The sequence below is a fragment of the Gymnoscopelus braueri genome, assembly GCF_963280865.1.
Source record: "Gymnoscopelus braueri genome assembly, chromosome: 4".
NCBI lineage: Eukaryota > Metazoa > Chordata > Actinopteri > Myctophiformes > Myctophidae > Gymnoscopelus > Gymnoscopelus braueri.
Window position 1 is genome coordinate 59,235,387 of NC_137605.1, and position 24,050 is coordinate 59,259,436.

A 24,050-nucleotide genomic window follows, 5' to 3' on the forward strand; every position below is an offset into this window, starting at 1 on the left:
AGTTGAAAGGGAGACACACCAGTAGCTGCATGCGGTGTGGCACGGTAAGCCATCAGGAAAGCAGTAATGGCAGGTTTCCATGGTACAGACTGTGTGATAGCCATCTGCACACTCTGTTTCAGGACACGATTGAAACGCTCTATGGCGCCATTTGCAGCAGGGTAGTACACAGACACTCTGTGATGTACAATGTCCCGTTCAGCTAGGAAAGCAGCAAAATCAGCTGAAGTAAACTGTTTGCCATTATCTGTGACAATGGATTCAGGGTTTCCTTGTATGCTGAAGATGGAGGAGAGGAAGGATATAACGTCCTTAGTAGTGATATTAGCAGTGAAAGCAACCTCTGGCCACTTGCTGTAGTAGTCGATCAGAGTGATGGCATATCGACAGTCCCATGTAGCGGTTTCAAAAGGACCGACAATGTCCATGGCAAGCTTTTGCCATGGCCTGTCTGGGAATGCAACTGGTTGTAGAGGAGCAGGACGTGGCATTGCAGTCTTGTCATTGGACTGGCATGGCTGACATGACTGAATTGTAGAGTGGACAAGGTCATCCATCTTTGGCCACCAGTAGTACTCTCTCAGGCGTTGCTTTGTTCGCACCACTCCTTGATGTGTCTCATGTGCAAGAGCCACAAGAGCAGCACGCAGTGCGATTGGCACCACCAGACGTGTCCCCCGAAGCACCAGGGAGTTTTCCACTGACATTTCATGACGTATGGGAAAGTATGGGGCAACATCTGGACTCAGCAGTTTCACCTTTTGTGGCCAGCCACGATCAATCTGTTCACGGAGTGCAGAAACCTCCGGGCAAGAGGCAGCAGCAGCCTCAAAGTCAGTAATGGGCAAAGCAGCCAGAGCGTCAGTGATGTATGCAACCATTTCTGGTTCAGCATCCAGGGCAGGGTCAGCAGCTCCAGGAAGGGGAAGACGGGAAAGGCAGTCAGCAGTGTAATTGTCCGATCCTGGGCGGAAGATCACATCATAATCATGGGTCAAGAGCCTGGCAGACCAGCGTGCAATACGCATTCCAGCACGACCTATGCCCTTAGTAGTAAGCAGTGTAGTGAGGGCCTGATGGTCAGTACGTAATGTGAATTTTCGGCCCCACAAGTATGTGCGCCACTTTTCAACTGCCCAAACGCATCCCAGTGCTTCCTTTTCTACAGTGGAGTATTTGCGTTCCACTGTGTTGAGAGTCCGGGAGGCAAAAGCCACTGTACGTTCCACGCCGTCAGGATGAAGCTGGGTGAACACAGCTCCCAAGCCGTAGTCTGAGGCGTCAGTAGACACCACTGTATGCAGGGAAGGATCAAAAAGTGTAAGGGCAGCACTGTTCACCAGCAGCAGTTTAATTTTCTGAAAACTTTTCTGTGCCTCACTCGTCCAGTGAAAGTCAGTATCTTTTCTAATGCATGCCCGCATCGGCTCAGATTCTGTTGCATAGTTAGGGATGAACTTTGAATACCATGACACTAGGCCTAGAAAAGAGCGAAGGGCAACAGCATATGTTGGAGCTGGGGCATTCAGAACAGCTTCAATGTGCTCCTTGTCAGGCGCGATGCCTTCGGCTGACACCACGTGACCCAGGAAGCGTAGACTTGACTGATTAAAGCAGCACTTTTCCTCATTCAGGAGTAGACCTGCTTCTTGCAGGCGATGAAGAACTTGCTTCAGGCGAGCATCATGTAGTGTGCTGTTGGCTCCATAGATAATAATATCATCTAGATAGTTCTGCACACCTGGCAGTCCTTTGAGGATGGTAGCCATCATCTTTTGGAAGGCAGATGGTGCAGAGGAGAGGCCATAGGGCACACGGCAGTGGCGGAAGAGTCCTTCATGGGTAATGAAAGCAGTCAGGTCCCTACTTTCCTCATGTAGAGGCACCTGGTGGTAGGCACTTGCCAGATCAATGGTCGAAAACACTGCGGCTCCACGCAGAGTGGACAGCAGCTCATCTATGTGTGGGATTGGATAGCAGTCTGTAATGACAGCCTTGTTTGGCTCTCGGAGATCCACACACATCCGAATGCCTCCTTTCTTCTTTCGTGTGACAACGATAGGAGACACTCAGGGGGAAGCATCAATTCTCTCGATCACATCAGCGGCCAGGAGCCTATTCACCTCTTCTGTGACTGCATCTCTCACAGACAGGGGCAAACTGCGCAGTTTTTGTCGAACCGGGGCAACAGAAGCAGTGACTTTGACCTGGTGCACAAATTTCTTAGCACAGCCAATTAGTGGGAGAGAGGTAGATAGGTGCATCACAGGGGCATGAGGAGCAGGGGCAAGAGGAGGAGGAACTACAGCACCCCCTACAATGTGAATGTTCAGTGCAATCATCAAATCCAGGCCCAGCAATGGGGTCCCCTTCTCCACAACGAAGAAGGTTGCTGCAGCAGTGACATCATCTCTAGTCACCAGTGCTGAAAGGCATCCCAGCACAGGTATGGGTGACTTGGTGTATGTAGTTAAACGAATAGCAGGTGGTGTTAAGTGTGACTCACCAAAATGTTCTTCAAACACACTGCTGGGCAGTATGGACACTGGAGACGCAGAGTCAACAACCAGGTCCATGGCATGGGCTGGTGAGTCTGAAGGCTGGATCTTGACATTGCATTTTATTTTATCAGATTTACAGGCAGTCTCTTGAATGCACAGGACAGTCACTTCAGGGACCTCCACTTCTCGCACTTGATGAGTAGGAGCAGAGCGACACACTCTGGCAAAATGTCCCTTCTTGTGGCAGGATTTGCAAGTAGCCTTAGCAGCAGGACATGAGGGAGCATTCGCTAGGTGACTGTCAGATCCACATCTGAAACATGTACGGGAGGAATTCCCAGTGGCAGCAGTAGGTGCAGGTTTCTGTGTGGATTGTTTATTCTGAGACCATGGTCGATGAGATTTCTTTTGCACTGCTTGTACTTGAAAGCTAGGTTTATCTCCAACCATGCATTTAGCTTGTTCAGCTGCAGACTCAATCTGTGTAGCAAGAGTGATAGCATTATCCAGAGTGAGGTTAGGCTCCAGCAGGAGTTTCTCCCTAATATGGGCATTTGTGACATATTGGATAAGCTGATCACGCAGCATCTCATCAGTTTTATCACCAAAGTCACATGATGATGCAAGCTCTCTGAGAGCAGCCACATATTGGGTAACAGTCTCATGTGGGCCTTGTGCTCTTTTTCTGAATGTATGACGTTCCACTACCACATTAGTCATTGGGGTGAAATGTGCTCTTAATGCAGTAACAGCAGTTTCATAAGTATCACCTGTATTTGGTAGTGAGTGAAATGTCCTCTGTCCTTCTGTTCCAAGGCAGTGAAGCAGTACAGCCCTTTTTCTTGCAGCAGGCCATGCATTCCCTGTTGCATTTATGACCAGTAGGTAGTTGTCAAACATTAGCATCCATGACTTAAAAGGAATTGTAGGCTTCCCAGGGCATGGCAAAAACGGAGCAGGACAAGGCACATTTACAGCCATCTTTTCCAAAAAATGGTCCTCTGTAGTCGAAGTATAGCAGGTGGGTTACCTCGTCGCCAATTTGTAGAGGTGGATGGCAATGAATAAGACACTGGAGAGCATGGATTCATTTCACATTGACTATTCTTTGTTAGTTCTCTGCATAGCTTCACAGCATGGTACACATTGTATGTCACTTCCTGTCCACACCCTTCTTCATGTAACATCCACAGGTAGGTTAACTACAGTGACACCAAGTGGTGTAAAGAAGTAACTACATGCATTAAATACTGAGTAACAGTAGGACACAACAGCATGTTTTTTTCTTTATTGAGTTTAGCTACGTGGGATTCGAGACCTTTGTTAAAGCATTTGGCGAGTTTGATCCTGCCTTTATGAAACTCAGAACACTTTTTGTTTCTGACTTTCATGGCAGTAAGGATGTCCGAATTCATCCATGGTACCGAGCGGGTTTTGTCCCTGATGATTTTCATGGGAGCCACACTGACCAAAATTTGAATGAATTTGGTTTTGAAACCAAGCCAAGATTCGTCTACCTGTGTGCTGTTTAGAACGTCGGACCAATCCTGTTCCTCTAGTCTGTGATCTAAGTCCTCACTCTTATAGTTTTTGAGGTCTCTGATTGTGACTGATTTGTGGTAACCGGTCTTAGGTTTACATTTCTTTCTGGTGCAGAAGATCATGTTATGATCAGATATGCCACAGGTAGAAACACCACTATTGAGGATTTTGTCCTTGTCCGTTGTTAGAATGAGATCTATGGTAGTTTGAGTGGAAACACACAGCCTTGTGGGCTGAGTGATCAGCTGGTGGAGTGAGTGCCGATCACAAAACCCCCTGAATGACTTAAACATTGACGCTTCCTTACGGAGCATGTCCGTGTTAAAGTCACCAAGAAGTATCGTCTCCGAATGGTCCACTTTAGCTAAACACTCGTCAAGTCTATCATAGAAATCAGTCTGGTTAGGAGGTCTGTATATGGTACTAGCACAGGTTTATTATGTTTAAAAATGATCTCGACCCACACAGCTTCAATATCTGCATCTTTCAGGTCTTCGCGAAGGATGCAGACATTGTCATTATGTACATACATGCATACACCAGCCCCGTTTCTGTTCTTTCTTTTCTGAAAAGTTTGTAGTTTTCAATCTCAATCTCAGAGTACATTATCGTATGATCAAGTTTAGTTTCAGAGAAAGTTGAAATGTCAACCTTACCATCATAAAACATCTGCTTGATTTGTGTAAGCTTGTTTTCTCCTACAAGGGAATTCACATTGAGGTGAATCATGTGCAAGCCTACACCAAACGATTTGTTCATTTGCTCAATGGAGAGCTGTTTGTCCACTGAGAGACCACGTTGGGGAGCAGTATCGGGGGGGAGGGGGGTGTTGAGGTGTTAGCGTCCATCAAAGACTCAGTTCCGTCGTAAGCAACCAGCTGTGGGGGTTGGGGGGGGGGCATAGTCTGGTTCTTGGAGGTAAGCAACCAGCTGTGGAGCTTGGGGGATGGGGGGTTGGGGGGGGCCTTCGTCTGTGTTCTCGGAGGTACATCCTGGTCCCTGCGCCGCCTGAAACCGCCAGATGTGTCCGTGGATAGGCTTCTTCGGTTGCGCAGCGTCTCTCCGTCGGACGTCGTGGTGCGTCGAGGACAGCTGCAGTGTCGATGTAGTCCGAGGGTGCGTTGGCTTGCTGGGACGGAAAGCTAGTGGTGTTTGCGTGGCGTTGTTGTTGTTTGTTGTTGTAGCAACGTTAGCAACGCTAGCAACGTTGGCAAAGTTGTCCTCCCTCGCCAGACAGGCAGAAGTTTGCCTGGTGGTAACTGGGCCTGGATTAACGTGGATATCACCCGACAGGAGAAGAAAAAGGATGATTAAATATCTTCGGTCCATGCGTCCTGTCGGGGGCGCGTTCTTTCTAGCCGAATTCATGGTCAGGAGCGTATGGAGAGCTCCAGCCGCGAATCCCAGATGTTTTGTTGATTCTGTAGAGCCGATCAGGTAGAAATCAGAGTGTTTATCATTTTTCATTTCCCGTGGATTCCCCTTTTCAGTCTCCATCAGGTGTAGATTCTGTGGAGATTCTAGGAATGAATCCGTCGTCCACAGAAAGATGAAGATGAGAAGCAAATCCAGTGAAACTCTGGCAAAAATGTTGCCGTGAGTGCGGGAGCTAGTTTGCGTGCGACTGTCCATCTCGGCGTCTAGACTAGTGTCTAGTGTGTGCTTCTAGATCGGCTATTTTGGATTTCTGCACAGTGTAACATTACTGTCCTGTTTAAAAATATATGAATAAACACAAAAATAACCAAAGGTTACTGTAGTATTATGCCAGTAGTAACTAAGTACTTGATTAGACCCATGAGAGTGTACAAATGGAACCAAATGGACCAATTTGGGATATTTTTTTCATGTTATGTACAGTATAAGGCAGTGAAAAGGGAAAACGTGCATTTATGAATTAACAATCATTAACTTAAGCCCTGTTTCAAAGTGAAAATAGAAGATAATTTGTCAGCTTCACTTTTATAATGGCGAAATGTGAATTAATAGCAGCATTTTTATCATTTCCTTTTTTTAAATGAATATGAACTTTAGTGTAAACGTTCTAATAACTGTACCAGCCTGGGGGCTGGATGGCTGGCGCAGTGGTAAAACATTTAGGTACTAGCTTGTAGATTTGCCTTTTTTTATAACACTGGCAAAGACACCCCTGATGCAAGTAGGCCTACATGCCCAAGATACTCAAGATTCCCCCCCCCCCAGGCAGCAGCAATTGCTTTTCAACACATTCCAGGACAACAGGACAATAAAGACAGAAACATTACCAGTTGAGAGTTCATTTGTGCTCATTCTGTGGATAAATACACAGGCTTGCTTGTTCAAAGCGGCCTTTGCACTCGAGTTACGAGTGGTTGTTACTTTGATGTTAAATAACGAGGTAATATACACATTTGTGTTGAAAATATATCATCCGCAGTATCCCTGCTCTAATCTAATTGAAGATGTACAAGAAACCCTCTCTGACTGTTCTGGGTATGGTTTGTCCACAGCTGACTCTTTTGAGAGTTTTAAGCTCTTATTGTCTGTCTGTCTGTGAGAATGATGTCCCCGCTTTCTCGGTAATGTAACATTATGTTGCGATCTAAATTTAATTCCGTGAGGGTACAGATGGAACCAAATGGACCTGTGGTCCATGTATTTGTACCACCCGCTCATGTTGAACATAATTCCTAAATAAATAGTTTATGAACAGTTGTCTTGTGCTGCTGGCCTGCTGGTTGTTCTCGTCGGTTTTGGAGGCGCGGCTGTATGTGTGTATGAGGAGTCTAGTGGCCGTCCTCTTCACGTTGGTCGTGACGACCTCACTTTCTTCTCTTCTTTTTTTTAACCGTTTCTTGATACAAAAATAAACTTATTTTTTTGGTTGCCAATGCGCGACCCCAACAGCACCTTCCTGCGACCCCACTTTGGGTCGCGACCCATAGTTTCAATTCAATTCAATTCAATTTTATTAAAGTGTCAAATCACAACAAGTTGTCTCAAGACACTTTACATGTAGAGAAGAGACCCGACATCCCACCCTGAGCAAGCAATTTTGCGACAGTGGCAACGAAAAACTCCCTCTTAACTGGAAGAAACGTCAGGCAGACCCTAGGCTCTAGGGTGGCGGCCTTCTGCCTCGACCGTGTCGGGGGAAAGAAGAGAGAGAGAGAGGGAGAGACAGACATAGGAGAGACAGAAAGAGATACAGTGCAAGTAGTAACAATAACACTAGCAGCAAATATAATAGTGTAAGATAGTATATGATAATATAATATAATAAAATAATATAGTACAGCAATAGTGTGTATGCAGTATATAATGGTATAATAAAAGAATGTTAAGATAATATACAGTATAGTGTAGTGGTATAGTGTAGTGTAGTAGAAATCCACGGTCGTGCTCCATGGAGAGGCCCGGTCCGCAGTCACAGTATTGAGCCGCAGCTGGGGGTCCATGGACCTGCGACGTGGGAAATAAAAGAAACTCCGGGGAGCGGGTCCCCGGTTGTAGAATTAGTGGCAGGCCTTACTAGAGCGTGAATCTGTACAGGGTTAATTACGATTGTACCAATGGGACACAAACCCACACAACCAAAGGGAGGACGAGAGGAGAGAGGAAAAAGGGGGGGGGAGAGGATGACTATAGGGTGACTGAGTCTATACACTTTGGCTATAGGCTTTATCATAGAGAAAGGTTTTTAGTCTAGTCTTAAATTTACAGAGTGTGTCTGCTTCACGGACTGAGACTGGGAGAAGGTTCCACAGCTGAGGTGCCTGAAACTTAAATGCTCTACCTCCTGTTCTAATCTTTTTGGGGTTTCTTGGAGCTGTAAGCATTTTTCCATACTGTGGACGCAATGGTGTTCTGGCTGGTTTATAGGGCTCGATGAGTTCTTTGAGATATACTGGTGCCTGTCCATTGAGAGCCTTGTATGTGAGGAGGAGAACTTTAAACTCTATTCTGTATTTAACCGGGAGCCAGTGCAACGAGGCCAATGAAGGAGTGATATGATCTCTTCTTCTGGTTCCTGTCAGTATGCGCGCAGCGGCATTTTGGACTAGCTGCAGGCTTTTTAGGGACTTACTTGGGCAGCCTGCTAATAAAGCGTTGCAATAGTCCAGCCTAGAGGTAACAAATGCGTGGACAAGTTTTTCTGCATCATTTTGGGACAGAATGTGCCTAACTTTTGCAATATTACGCAGGTGAAAAAAGGCATTTCTTGAAATTTGTTTTATGTGGGACTGAAAGGACATATCTTGGTCAAACGTGACTCCCACATTCTTTACAGTGGCCCTGGAGGTCAAGGTAATACCATCTAGGTTAAAATTCTTATCGGCTAGTTTATCTCTGAGGTGCTTAGGGCCAAGTACAATAACTTCAGTTTTGTCCGAGTTGAGGAGTAGGTAATTACGGGTCATCCAACTCTTGATGTCTATAAGACATGCTTGAAGTTTAGCCAGTTGATCTGTTTCATCTGGCTTCATCGATAGATATAATTGTGTATCATCTGCATAACAGTGGAAATTTATAGAGTGTTTCCTAATTATCTCACCTAAAGGAAGCATATATAGAGTAAATAGTATTGGTCCAAGTACAGAGCCTTGTGGGACTCCGTATTTAACCTTTTCGCGTAATGAGGGTGTATCGTTAACGTTTACAAATTGAAATCTGTCAGACAGATAGGACTCAAACCAGTTCAATGCAGCACCCTTAATGCCAACCAAATGCTCTAGCCTCTGTAACAAAATACATATGTAATATGTAGTTTGAGAACCGCTGGTGTAGTGTGAATGACTACGTACTATGATAAATTTAGTTATTATGATAAATATCCATTAAATGAATTTAATGACGATTTATCACCAGTTTACCTCATTAATTAATAATTATACAGATCAGTCTCATATACTCTGAAGGATTTGAATTCTTTTTGAAGCAGGGTCAATATATCATTCACCAACGTATAAATATGACATTAGAAAGTCTTTTTCTAATCAAACAAGTTTATTACTCAATTGCACAGTGGAGACAGTATGACACAGTCCACAGCATAGTGGCAATTAATAAAACAACAGTTGAAACACAGCCGTGTTACAAGATGTAAATTCTGTTGGAATTGTTGATTAAATCATTTAAAAGAGAGTAAATATATTGGGCACTTTATAACTTTCTGAGCTCTTTGTGGTAGAGAAAGAGAGAGTGAAAAGAATGAAAATAGATAGAAATAGAAGAAAATAGATTCAAACAGAAGTTCTTTGCATCAGTTGATCAAACAAAAGTTATTGCAATTGCATCTGTTGCCATGACATCATAATCAATGAAACAGACCTCTTTGTTTGGGCAATCTGATCAGCCAGTAGTAGTGGTGTTGATGGTCTTCGAACCTCTTCCAGGGCTAGGCTCAGCTAAGTCTGTTGACTCCTTTTCCAGGGCACAGAAATAGAGGCCACAGTCTTCTTTGCGAGAGAAAGAGAGACAGTGGTGGGGACTGGATGTCCAATGGTAGATTTCTGTTTTTCTCTCTCTCTCTCTCCCGACTTTGATCCTCGATGCACTGTTTTCCTGGTTCAGAATGACTTTTTCCCAGGAGTGTGCTAATCTTTACGGGAGTGAAGATTGTCACTTTTTGATGAACGGTTCCTACAGCCTTGACTTGAAACGGCTGCAGGGAGGCTCACAGTTTACTGTGATAAGGCATTAATGCTTATGAAACTAAAAGTCCAGCTTATTAGATCTTTAGCATTATGGTATTATTTGGCCTGTTAAAAGTTGATTAGTTAGAGAAAGTTACTAATCATTTGATTCAAGTTAAACTTCAATACTTGTATGAATTAAAAACACTTAAAACATTTAAAACACTCAAACGTGTGACAGGAGGATAGTATAGACAGGGGGTAGAAGAACGACAACTGAACTAGCAGTTGGATGGGCAATGAGTGTATATCTGACCTCATTTGCATATTCCCAGTAGGTCTGTTTTTAACCTCACTGCACACTTTACGTCATGTGTTAAATGTTTCAAAAGGGATCCTTTAAAGGATACAGAGAATGAGAGAGAAAGAGAGTGGGAGAGAAAGAACAAGCTGAGCTTTCCTGAGTTATATTAGATCAATTATTAAAGATGCCCACACACTTTCAATATCTATAAATGCACTTAATAACCACATTTTGATTATTCTACAATTATTTATTTACCAAGTCTTATGTCAAAACATTCAGCATAATAAACCACTGTAGAATAAGTGAAACTTCAATCAAATAGAAATATAGTTATTTGATTATAACACAATTTGCTAAAAACACAACCACACAATTATAACAGGTTTAAACCACCTGGTAGATAAGACAGAGAGGGAGAGGGGAGTGATGTTTCACTCCTTGATTCATTGTCCAGGGAATGGGGGAATTCGCTTTATTGCGAGGTCGACAGTTTTGCAAAGGTTCATGTTATTGCGTGGTTCGAGTCATGATGTTTTTGGGTTATCTTGTGACTAACAGTCAGACTTGAGTCTCTCTTTGTGACATCCATCAAGCTGAGATGTCGCTTACCGACAAAGGACGCATCTGGAGCATTCTTGGATCCATCGGATGTGCTGGTGTGTGTGTGTATGTGCATGTTAGTGCACGTGGGAGTGTGTGCTGTTTTAGGCACACAGAGCTGTGAAGGGCTCCCTGGGGTCACAAAGGGTGAGATCTTATTTCACTGTACAAGTGAGCACCACCAGTGACTGTCTCTTGTTGAGTCTATCTTCTGACCAGATGTTAATGTCAGTCATTAAACATTTATTGATCACCAGGCTTTATTATAAGCCGAATTCACTACACTGGTCTAGAAGTTGGGTGGGCAGTCCCCCTGGTTTCACAGGCACATTGTGAACAGTGTTGTGAAATAGAGGGGAGACGCGGAACAGAGCGCAGCAGAAAGCAAACTGACATCACCCGACTATGAGCGCCTAGCATCATAGGTGACCAAATTTGTCATATAGCATTTTTTCATTTTCATTTTTTCATAAGAAAGCAGGGAATCATAACAAAATAATGATATATTGGTTAAATCTATGTAGAGAAAACACCACTTGACTTGGCTCTCATTCAGAGATAGTATACTGGGCTATCTATCCTAGGCCCGGATACAGACATTTATAATTGGGGGGGCAATAAGAAATACTGATGGGGCGTGAACTCAGAAAAAATCCAGTTTTTTTCCCTGTTTTTTTCCCAGCCTACTTTGCTTCTTTTGTGCTAGTTTTCCTAGGCTTCTTTCTCTTGCAATATCTGGCAACACTGCCCATGGCAAATCAGGGCAGAGAATTATTTGAATTGTGCAATGATGTATGATGGAATATGATTAAGGATTACTTTGATTATGGTAAGCTCACATTTCATAACACACACCATAAATGTAACTTTCACTTTTTTGGGGGGGGGGGAGAGGGGGGGTGGTAGTCAGGTTATTTTGGGGGGGCATTGCCCCCCCGCCCTGATCTATCCCATCATGCATAGTGGGATTTGCATTTCCTTTGTTTCTAAGGCTCATTTATAAATATAAATATGTTTATTTTATATTTTTTACAGAGATGTGATGTGCGGTAGGATCCAGTGTCAGGGGGGTGCAGAGCGCCCCCTCCTGGGGACCCATGCAGAGGTGACCAGGGCTCATTTTGGGATCAATCACAGTGATCTGGTCTGCAGAGGGATCTATTTCCACCTGGGGGACGATGTGTCCGACCCAGCAACCGTTGCCCAGGGAACCGCCTGCGGTCCGGGAAAGGTCAGAGTTAAACACACACTGAAATGTGGAGTGCTAATTTAAGTTAATTTGACAGGGACAATAAAAAAAAATCTAGTTATAGAAATATATAACCGGTGCTAGAGTTCTCAAATTCTGCCCGAACCCGACCATACCCGACCCGGAACGACGGGTTTGGGCCGAGTTCGGGCCGAAAACATTGTTGAGTTTCTAGTTATAATACATAGTAGGGGTTCTAGTTATATATATTTTTTATTCCGCCATACCTCTCTGCGCTCTTCCAACTTTACATCCCAGCCAGCGCTCTGAGGTCTGCTGACAAGCTGTTGCTGGACGTTCCTAAGACTAATAAGAAGAGCAGGGGTGACCGTGCTTTTGCGGCTGCGGCCCCTATAGACTCTGGAATAGTCTACCCCTCCCCATCAGATCTGCCCAGTCGATTGGGGTTTTCAAATCCCTACTAAAAAAAAAACATCTGTTTTCCCTGGCTTTCAATTGCATTTGAGCTGACCTAATTTGTTTTTGTGTGGTGCCAGCCACTCCATCAAGTGACCGAGTGTGTTTGTCCGTATGTCCGAGCACGGCAACAACAGCTGCAGCTGATTGCAACACAAAGATGCAACCAGTTACACTAATTAACACATTGCCTGCCAAGGACATATATATACGTCTTTTCAAATCCAACACTTGCCTGCCAAGGACGTATATATACGTCCTTTAAATACATCCTTTTTTAGAAATGATCCCTTGACTCTGAGAGAAACATAGAAGCAGAGACGACGTCATCCCAAAAACAGTTAGTCCATCGACTCCCATGTTATGAGATGTAGAAAAACACATCTAGCTTGGATTTCTTCTTCTTTTGGTGAGCCATATTCAACAGCCATATTCAACTGCCGATTACAACAGAATGGACGATTGCGGTAAAAATATTTTTGTTTTCCGGTGGATAGACGAGACCCTCCCCCCATCCCACACAAACAGGAGACAGTGCAACACATGCGGCACTTAAAGACAAACACACACACACACACACACACACACACACACACACACACACTACTAAAAAGACCGATATACAAGTTGAGTAAAAGTACTTTAAGTACTTAGTGTAAGTGTGTAAAAAGTAAGTAGTTGATGTGTTTCACATTTAATTTGCCACTTGAATGGATTACCCATAATGTTAAAACAGCAGAGGCGGAAGACAGACAAGTAGTCGCATTTCAGTGACATCACTGTCTTTACGAGCGCCGAGCGTCCACTCTGAAGTGGGGAATTCTCATCCCAATCCCGACCGACTTTGTTCATATTTCTATATTTTGAACATCTCATAGGCTTATATAAATGTTCTACCCACCACGGAGCTCCGACGGTACATGACAAATTAAAACGTGTGGGTTTACCGTTGTTGTATTAACTTGCCTGAATGTAAGTTGGGGAAATAACCAGGGGTGCACATAACTTTTGGTTGGGGGGTGTTCTGCTTCTATATTCCGCTGTGTATGGGGCCGACTACTGCTTTAGCGTGATTGTGTGAGTGTGGCTTCAGGAAGTAAATTCCTGTCCCAGTGGTCCCAGCTGTTGGTGCGCAAAAGCGCTTCCCTTCGTCTGATGTGCCGCGCAGCATGCATGCGTACGTGCGCATGCACACCTGCGCACCAGTTATGTGCACCCCTGGAAATATTAAATAACTCAACTAAATGGAGGAGTGACATATCCCGACATTTTCAACTACTTAGTGAATACTCCAGGTTAGTATGTACAAATAGCCTTGCAAGATGCTGTTTGGATCATTGTCCAAAATAAATAGCCTATAAAAATGATACATGAGAGACACAAACATATCTTCGTATTGAAAACCTCAAGAGATGCGTCCGTGACTTATATACCATGCGACCACTTAAAGGGGAAATCCACCCATTTTCAATATTTAACTATGTCATTAATATAGCATAAAGGAGTTGTGTGGAAATAAGAAAAAAATTAAAAAAAAATTAACATTGCAAAAAAATTTAACATTGCAAAAAAAATTAACATTGCAAATTACACTGTGATGACTCATCATGGTGTAATTTGCAATGTTAATTTTTTTGCAATGTAAAATTTTTTTGCAATGTTATTTTTTTTTAAAAAAAATTCTTATTTCCACACAACTCCTTTATGCTATATTAATGACATAGTTAAATATTGAAAATGGGTGGATTTCCCCTTTAAACCTTAGATTTCAGAACTTTTGACACACTGATGGAGTATATTATAGTATATTGTGGGTTGTATATTGAGATGGCAGGTAAGTCACATTAAAAAGGACAAACCAAACAAATGGGACACTTTATTAGAACTAGGCCTGTCCCCGGGATTTGTATAGTCGAATCTGATTGGCGACTAATTGCCAGTAGTCGACTGGCAGTCGACTAATGCATGATTTGACTGAGATTGGCAGTCGAATCAGTCTGATTCGACTGCCAATCTCTCAGTCAAATCATGCAAAAAATATGTTATGCAATAGAGGAACATTCCATTTGGGCTGTAGGGGTGCTTAGTGTCTGATTTAACATACTATTGGTTTGTACATTTTGCTACGTGTTGCATATCATCTGTTGATGTTTTTTATTTTGGGGGGGGGCTTTTTATGCCTTTATTTAGAGAGGATTAGGGAAAGTAGGCTGACTGGAAATGGGGAGAGAGATGGGGGGGTGACACACAACAAAGGTCGTCGGGAACGGGAGTCGATCCCGCGACACGCTGTCATGCTGGCACTGAAGCCTAGGGTGCCTGGTTACGCTACGGCCCAGGCCAATTGTTTTTGTTTTAACCATGTACAGCACCGTGGTTAGCTTGGGCTGTTGTAAACGTGCTCTATAAATACAGTTTGATTTGATTGGATTTATTTAGGGTTTCTAGCCAAGGCTAATTTGCGACCCCTGTTCCTGGTTAGGCCTTTCTATGAAAATATCTGTAAAAAAAAGAAAAAAGAAATACTCCAATTACAATGAGCACAAGCAAGAAGCTCTGATCTAAACAAATGCAAAAGAAAAAACATTCCCAAATTATAGTCATAAAATCGACACAGTTGCATTGCATCACATTGCATCCCTGCCTCCAACCATCTAGTTCAATACATAATACATATGGTTGCTGTCAGGTGGAAACCTTGTATGTCCAAAACTGTTACACTTTCAGGAAATGAACAAAATAAATAACAGGTGTTCCAATGGATCCAATGCAGTTATTATTTAGTCACAAGCTCTTGTTAATACGTTGTATTGGATCAATATGCATAACCAGCATGTATTTGTAATCATAAATACATGATCGTTTTCAGGCCTGTGTGAACCAGATGTGTCAGGATGTTTCTGTGTTTGGTGTTGAAGAATGTCGCAACAAGTGTAACGGACATGGAGTGAGTTCTACTGTCTACTCCTGTATGATAATAATAATAATAATAATAATAATAATAATAATAATAATAATAATAATAATAATAACAATAATAATAATAATAATAACTATATTACGTGTGAAACAGTAATAATAATAATAACAACTATATATTACAGGTGTGTAATAATAATATTAATAATAATAATAATAATAATAATAATAATAATAATAATAATAATAATAATAATAACTATATATTACAGGTGTGCAACAGTAATACACAGTGTCATTGTGATGTGGGCTGGGCTCCTCCAGACTGTGTGTATGCTGGCCATGGAGGCAGTGTGGACAGTGGACCTGCTAGAGCAACCAGAGGTATGACCTTTCAACTTTAAACTATGACCCCTAACACCTAACCATCCAAACTGTGTGTATGTTGGCCATACAATGGCAGTTGCCACACCCTACTGTTTGTATCCAAAATTGTATGCATATTTTCTCCACCACAGAATACTAAAAGTACATAGATTAATTGCCCTCTGTGTATAAATCCATGTCGTAGCCTACGCTGCATCTCCAGTAAAGCTTCATTATACTAAATTGAGTGCAAGCTTGTAGGTGCGTGACAATGTGCGCAACTTATCAGGGCAAGCCGATTCCAAACCTGGCCGTGCGCGCACATGTCCACTCACCAAGCCCAATCGCACAGACACAACGAGTGGTCTGTCTTAAAGTTTCATGACATTCATTTTCATTTTTTTGTTTTGTTTTATGACCTCAATTGCATCCAAAAGAACTGAACTTTGAACATTCAGTGGATTTTCTGTGGTCTGGGGTTTTCTGAATAATTAGGCTAAACAAAGTGCTGGGATTGGCACCTGGACTTTGATGTTACAGTCCATTAATCCTGCCCCCTCTCCTCCCCATTTTTATTAATAAATAAATGAGTTGATATTGAAAACAGTAGCCTGATGTGTTGTTGTTTAGTCTTTCAATTAATTATTTCATTAAGTTAACTTTGTGCATTATTGTTTGTTTGCGGTCAGTGCATACAGTAGAATCAACATAACCATTTCCTCGATATTAAATTAATTTACTATGGCTGCTTTGAAGCATGGACTGGCGCACACATAATGAGTATTAATCTGAAGAGTGTATTGAGCATTTCTACTCAGTTACTTCAGTAATGATATGGGTTATTGTGGAATATCTTCCCCCCAAACTCTACCCCCAAATCGACGTGCACACACGCGCATGTGTGCTCTAAATCCCCCTAGCCTGCCACCCCCTACATTTCTCTGAAATTACACCCCTGGTCAGAAGTTACGACAGTGTGATTGCTCAGAAGTTAGGGCAGTGTGATTGGTCAGAAGGTGTGTGGGTGTGAGATATGTAGTTTTGCTTCTGCGGTATCTGGCCCTACGGGACCGGCAGGAAATGAAGTCCATTTCCGGAGGCGGGGAATAAACAGTCAGCGCTCAGAAACCGGAGTTTTTCCTTTCTTAACAATTCCATTTTATTGTCAGAGTTCTTTTAACAATCCATACGTTCGAGTCAATTCAACATATAGCGCATTTTGTTCATAGATTCTGCTTTATCCTACTGAACGTGGCATCTGCATGGGTTCAGAATCACAGAGCCCCGTTCACTTCCAATGCAAGCCATTATATGCAAACAGACATTTGACCTAGGACCTCCTCTCAGTCCTTCTTCTGACCACTCACAAAACAGGTTTTTAAAGAACAATAGACTTCTTAGGCCAGCCTTTCACAATGGATCTGCCTCCTTTACACTGACACATGACAATTTACTTTAATCCCATTTATAAAACTATACTTTTACACGAGCTCATATTATGCAATCTTTGTTTAACATCTTATTACCTTCGAAATAAGACCACACATATATGTATTCAACCTTGTATGAATGATTTAGACAAAAAGAGATGATTTAAGAGGACTTGACATTTTCCTTAGATTCAAGAAGAAAAGTTTCATGAAACGAACTGGTTTCTTCCACCAACCACATTTCACCAATGTTTATACTTGCTACAAAATAAGCTTTTACTGTGAAATAGTAATAACACAATATGAATTCAATCTGTCTTTACCAGAGGTCTGTGGGGAGAGAGAGACAACAGGCAACAGGCACTCTCGCATAATTAGAATGCGCCCGTGTGGGAACAAAGAACTCGGCCGGGTGTGGTGTTTTAGGTTCGCACCTAAGACAATAGACAGGATAGCTAGAAGTGTTACCTTAATTACCTCCACTGTAGCAGACAACCACATCTGTTCTCCCCCACTAACAGCCTTTTGGTCTCCTCGTTTTGGTCTCATTCTGACATGGAACACTCTAACAATTTGTGTTTATAATGTATCAATAGCATATTAACTTCATATTCCATAAGCACAGGACCCGATATTCACGACACTTCCACATTCAGTCCAGACAGACAGACAGACAGACAGACAGACGGACAACACTTTGGATCTCATTCAGCCTTTATAGCAACATTAAAAAAAAAATTTTACTGGCTTGTACTGACTGTGTGTGTGTGTGTGTGTGTGTGTGTGTGTGTGTGTGTGTGTGTGTGTGTGTGTGTGTGTGTGTAGAATCAGGTGCGGTACACATTGCGTTGCTGGTGATCTTCCTCTTCATTGTGCCAGTCATCCTCCTCTTCATCATCCTGCGTTTCCCTCGATGTCGTCACCGTCTGCTGTGTCTGAGAGACCCCGCCCCTTTTGATAAGACAGGACGCCAACACAACCGGTAACTGTGCGTGTGTGTGCGTGTGCGTGTTGTGTGCGTGTCGTGTCGTGTGCGTGTGCGTGTGTGTGTGTGGGGGTGGGGGTGGGTGGGTGGGGGTGTGGGTGTGTTTCTGTGTGTGTGTGTGTCTGTCTCTCTGTCTGTCATGTATTTCTATGGTAAAGGCCGTCTGAAGCAGACTTGAGCCACCACCGAGCGAGCCGCTGTGCTGAACGTTGCGAAGTACCCTTCAGCCGATCTTAAAAACTTTATCCATTTATATGTTGGCTATTCAAAAATAGCAGATATACCAGGGACCCCCTGGAACTCCCCCAAGGACCCCTGGGGGTCCCTGGACCCCACTTTGAGAACCAATGATCTAAATCACTGTTTTCTGTGGACACAGCCCCTTAAAGATCATTCACATAAATTTTTTCTTACCCACAATGCAGTGTGTCACATTTTGAGAACAGAGGGCTGGTGTTTGTTTCCCTCCAGCGAGTTGTCAGGTACTGGTCACTGTGGAATACTGTAGTACTGTGAAGTAGAACCAAGTACTCTAAGATAGCGTGCTAATTAGCATGGAACATATAGTAAAATAGTGTGCTAATTAGCATGCAGTATGTGATTTCTTGCAAAAGTATGTAGGGTTAAACCTTGTAGTCTGTGACAAATTGTAGATGCCTTTTCAAAGTCTTCTAGTGTTATAAGATGTCAGACTTTAGTCTTTTTAGAAGAAGGCCGATGCACACTTCAAAGGTTGGTGACAGGTGCGTAGGACAAAACGTGCATACGTTCAGAAGGGGATCTCTGATAATGACAAAGAAAAGGACCTGCACACTGTCTGGAACATTGTTTGCAATTCATCAAAGAAGCGGGTCCGTTTCTTTGATGTCATTATCAGAGATCCCCTTCTGAGACTTTAGTCTTTTAAAGTATTTTCCAAATGGTTTCAAAGTCTTGTAGTGTATGGTAGTTATTATTGTCTTTATCAGGCCGTGGCAGGAGAGGGGAACCCCATGACGTATGACGCAAAAACAAAATGGCCGCTGTGTGAATTAATTAACCAGCTTTAATTTACTGTTACTCAGTGGTAATAACTTCTGCTTGGAGATGCTTCACAGGTTCTCCCCTGTATTTATAATATGAAGTATTGAGTATCATGTGAAATAGAGTATTTGTAATATTTGCAGGGGCGCTAATCCGATTCTACCCCTGGAAATCATATTTTTTTCTGTTTTATCAATTAATTGCCCTCAAAATATTAAGTCGGTTGTTTTGCTCGATGTCACGGACCGGTGTTGACCACCGCCATAGCTGAATGCATGCATTATGTAGGCCTACATACCACTATCGCCTGGCTATGGTATTACAAGGAAGCCTTTGCACCACCACGCTACCGCTAGGGGTTGCCAGGCTCCTCCACCCCTTGTCACTGTCTGCGGAGTTTGCAGTATTGTCAAGTCTGCCAGGTTGCGTGTTGCACAACGCCCATAACCTGGCAACACTGGTTGCCAGTTTATCACTTAAAGGGAATACCACTCATTTTCAACATTGAACTATGTCTTTAACACACTCCAATCCAATCCAATCCACTTTATTTATAGAGCACATTTAACAACAGTGTTGAAATTAAAGTGCTGTACACTCAGTAACAAAATACTAAAATAAATAAGAGCAAAAAACAACACAATAAAACAGGACAACATTTGACACAATGCCTGGAGGAAAACAGCAGCTTCTCAATCTGAATTTTCAAACGCCAAGGAGAACAAGTGCGTTTTCAAACGTGATTTAAACACAGGCAGGGTTTGAGACGCTCTAACATTGGGTGGAAGCTTGTTCCACACCTTAGAGCTGTTGTGTGGAGCTGTTGTGTGGAAATAATTTTCCTGCTATTCCATTGGCCACTCTCTCCCTCTTATAATAGGGGGCATTAACACATTGACCGCCAGAGGTTAATCTCATAATGTACTCACCAGTGCCAACGTTTTATTGTTGTTCTTTGTTTTTTTCACGTCGCCATAGACCTCGGTAAAATCCTTAAGATTGAGCAGTGCACTGTTTGTAAACATCGCGGAGATCTCCCTGCGTCTACCAGTCCAAACCACGTGTCAAACGGAGCCGCCATGTTGTAGTTAGAACGGTTTATGTTAAACAGTGATCAGCGAGGAGAAAAACTACAATCGAAGAAAATGGCGTTTCAGTGTGCGCTTTAGAATGGAGCCCTACGGGATCGGCAAAACGTGATCCTGAATAATTCCGTTTCCGGTGGTGTTACAATGAAATATGCCGTACTAGAAAATTGAAAAAAGTTTTTTGAAAAAGCACCACAGCCCGTAGGCTACGGGATCGGCGCTTTACCGTTGGATTTATCGGCCCGTAGGCTACGGGCCTGGCGGTGAGAGTGTTAAGTGAAAAATCGTTACGCGGCGAAAAAAAGCATGAAATTTGATACAGATGTCCCTTGGGTCATTCTAAAACATCCTAGAAGGGGTGCACATACAAATCTTAAACAGGAAGTGAATTATGGACAAAATCCAAAATGGCCACCTAAACTGTTGACCGTTGACTCAAAAGACACCAAAAGAATCTCCAAAAAGCATAAAATGTGGCACACATGTCCCTTGGGTCATCCTAAGACATCCTAGAAGGGGTGCCCAAAAAAATCTGAAACAGGAAGTGAGTTATTGACCAAATTGAAAATGGGCGCCTAGTGTTGTCGATTGACTCAAAAGACAACTAAAGAATCTCCAAAAAGCATAACATTTGGCACACATGTCCCTTGGGTTATCCTAAGACATCCTAGAAGGGGTGCCCAAAAAAGTCTTCAACCGGAAGTGAGTTATTGAAAAATTGTTGGCAATTGACTCAAAAAGCCTATCCACCTGTTTCCGCGGGAATTTACTGGGGCAAGAATCTGGTGTGGGAAACATCCTGCGGAGGGACCGGAAGTAGGAAAAAGCGGCTCAGTGTGTTTACATTTGCCAGCAGAACGTAGCTGTAGGCTGTAGCTTCACAGGTCGCATAGCGATTCTGACTCCAAGAACGTTTGTTAGTAGCCTAAGTCTTTTATCTCTGCTTTTCACTTGCTTAACGTCTCAATTCCATCGCATCCGATGCGAAAAGAAGTTGGCTAAGAAACTTGAACTTTAAAAAAACTCCCAAAGCTGTGTATGTATGTTCATTTCACTTCGTGGACAAGAGACCTACACGGGACAACCCATATCCAACGCTGTTGTTGGGTGAGAGACCTCCAGAGGAGAGTATCGTTCAGAGACATTTAACGGGTAAGATTCATTTCTACAAGGCATTAAAACAAATCTGACCTGGCCTGGTCCACGGCAGGGCTCATTGTGATTGTGTTGCAAGCGATTCAACCTATCGCAAACAAAAAGTTGCAACGCATTTATGATCACAAACACATATACTAATCTGTCATTTGTAACGTCGCACACACGCGCTGTGTGTGTGTGTGTGTGTGTGTGTGTGTGTGTGTGTGTGTGCGTCTCACACCCACGCACAGCGCTAGTTTCTTTTTTCTTCTCCACGCACCTTGCCAAAATAATAGCCCCAAGCAACTCTTTAGGCAAAAATATCATTTCCCAAAAAGAATGATGTAGGCCATTATTTTAGGAAGGTGACGGTACAACCTTAAAGACAAAAAAGATGCAATAAACAAAGTTTTTCTTTTTTCAATAAACAAAAAACTATGTGTCATAATCGTATGTTTAATTCAGTGCCTTAAGCATGGTGGTGTGTTAAACATGTACAATTACATCTGTCTCAATCGATAACAACTACTGCAATACATCTCATTGTACACTATATATGTCTGTACCCGCAGACGACCAGCCAGTTGCACTGGAGGCTTCAGAGGAGCCACATTCCGTGGCAAAGAGCTCACATGATGTCCAGACACAGTGGTCAGACCCAGGAATGTAGGACCACATCTATGCCAAAGCTCCACCTACCAGGACATCTAGCGAGCTGACTGAACCATCCCCTGAGAGTTCACAGTCTGTTGCAGAGGATCTCCTAAAAGATGATGAAGACTGTCTTCTCTACACAGGGATTCCTCTACTTGAATTCATGCTTACAAAGCTTTGCCCGCACATCAACAATGCTTGTTGTAGATGGACCAAGGACCTCAACGGAAACAAGTCCGCAAGGACTTTTTTGGTCGGACCTTTTAGACAAAAGTATTATAAATGTAACTGTGTTGTTTTACATTCTTTTGCCTAATACAAATTTCAATCAATCAAAGATAACATTTTAATGACATTAATGAATTAAATTAATTACCTGATTCAGCAAAACGCTTCAAAAGTTCACATAGTCAGGCTAGTAAAACATTGTCATTCTGGATAGATGTAATTGCTGAGCACACTAAGGATCTAATTCCATGGCTGCCTCGTGAAACCATAAAAGTATACTATGCCACAGGTTTTCCTGGAGAATTTTCCAAACATTACTTGTGGTATCTGAACAGTGTGCAAGTCAAAACATATTAACACATTGATTGCCTAGATCGAGTTAACTCGTTTTTAGAATCCATCGCTTGATTGCCTAGATCGTTTTTAAATTTTTGGGGGAAAATTCCACAAGGGGCGACCTAACACAGCTTTGGAATGATCGATCGTCTCTCAGAGAAGAAAAATGTGGATGTGACATCATTCCAAAAAACGTCACTTCCATCCGCCCCAATGATGGGATTTTCACGGCTGTAACTCAGTTTCTTTTTTTTCCATTGAAAACCACCCGTTTTCAGCGGACCAAAGCTCCAAAATGGCGGATCGCGGTTGGAAACTTGTCGTTCCCATGGATACATAGATCCTTCCGTCTACTCACAGGAAACTTTTTCCGTGTGTTTTTTTTACACAATGTCGGTTCCACGGCGTTTCAAATATCATCGGATTGAGGTAATTATACGCCGGCACGGGGATAGAAAACTATGTTTAATATCTTGGCAATCAATGTGTTAAGAAATGATACTAAAGTAACCTAGTAATAATAATGTGTTATAGAACAGACACAGTGAATGTGCTAATTCTAACGCAGCAACAGCTGTCAATCTAACAGCTGAGCCGAATGGTCATTGTGTACCTATTAGAGATGCGCGGATGGGTTTTTTTGTCACCCAAATCCGCGTTAACAAGTTCATTATCCATCCGCCATCCACCCGCGGTACTTATATCATCCTATTTATAGATCCGCACCAACCGCACCAAATAATTGTTAGTTTTCTTATAAACAGTGTTACTCACCACTGTCGCGATGCAGTGACTGTATACAATCCACAACCATGGTAACAACAAGCGCACGTCTTCATTAAGTTACTTTCGCTTTCAACCACTTTGTTGCCATGTCGGCTTTTTATAAGCGACTTTTAATATAATAAACTTTATTTATATAGCACCTTTCATGACATAAATGCAGCTCAAAGTGCTTTACAGAAAAAGAAAGAAAAAGTGAAAACAAAACACAGAGCAAAAACAATGCTCTGTGTTGCGACTTTTGGGCTTGTTTGGCACTTGTTTTGGGCTTGTTTTCATAGACCTGGCTACTTATTTCTCTCGCAACCTGGCAACACTGGCTGCCCTGCAAAGCAACATGTCGTGAGCGGCTATTTTGTGCCTGGTGTAAAATGACGTAATATTAAAATACTACAAACGCACACACGGTGAAATTTAGTGCTTTTTAAAAGCTATTATAGGCCTATAGATTGATATCATTAATTTAATTCCCGCATTATTTCACCCGCGGTTTATCCAATATGAATTAATAATTATATTTGATTGACCCAAATCCACCCAAACTGCGGTTAACTGCGGCAACCGCGGCTAAAACCGCGATCCGCGCATCTCTAGTACCTATGCTTGTGTTGCTCTTATCTTTAGTACATACCTTATATGGCTATTTAGAATGGCATCTTTGGTAAATGGTCTACTATAAGAACTGTGTGAGATGGGTGTTTGGGATGCTTATGCTTGTGCCCAGAGGGGCTGCAGGAGAGGGCTCTCTGCCCTGGATTCTATGATGCTGTACTTGAATGAATGCTGAATAAATGAACATGGAACTGGGAAACTTTGACGTCTCTTCTCTCTTCTTCTCCTCCATTTCATTACAACTACAAGACCTGTGCA

At 42.6% G+C, this 24,050-nt stretch overlaps 1 protein-coding gene across 4 annotated transcripts in view; it reads left to right on the forward strand.

Moving 5' to 3' along the window:
* adam15 (ADAM metallopeptidase domain 15) overlaps positions 1-24,050 on the forward strand; it is a 193,119-nt gene that overhangs the window by 125,646 nt on the left and 43,423 nt on the right. For 3 of the 4 annotated variants that reach the window (XM_080427255.1, XM_080427256.1, XM_080427257.1), the window contains exons 17-20: positions 11,601-11,796; positions 15,101-15,178; positions 15,423-15,534; positions 17,772-17,928. In XM_080427255.1, the coding sequence (XP_080283381.1) occupies positions 11,601-11,796; positions 15,101-15,178; positions 15,423-15,534; positions 17,772-17,928 (543 nt within the window). Of the gene's footprint in view, positions 1-11,600; positions 11,797-15,100; positions 15,179-15,422; positions 15,535-17,771; positions 17,935-24,050 lie in introns of all 4 variants that reach the window. The other variant, XM_080427258.1, reaches the window with a different exon arrangement.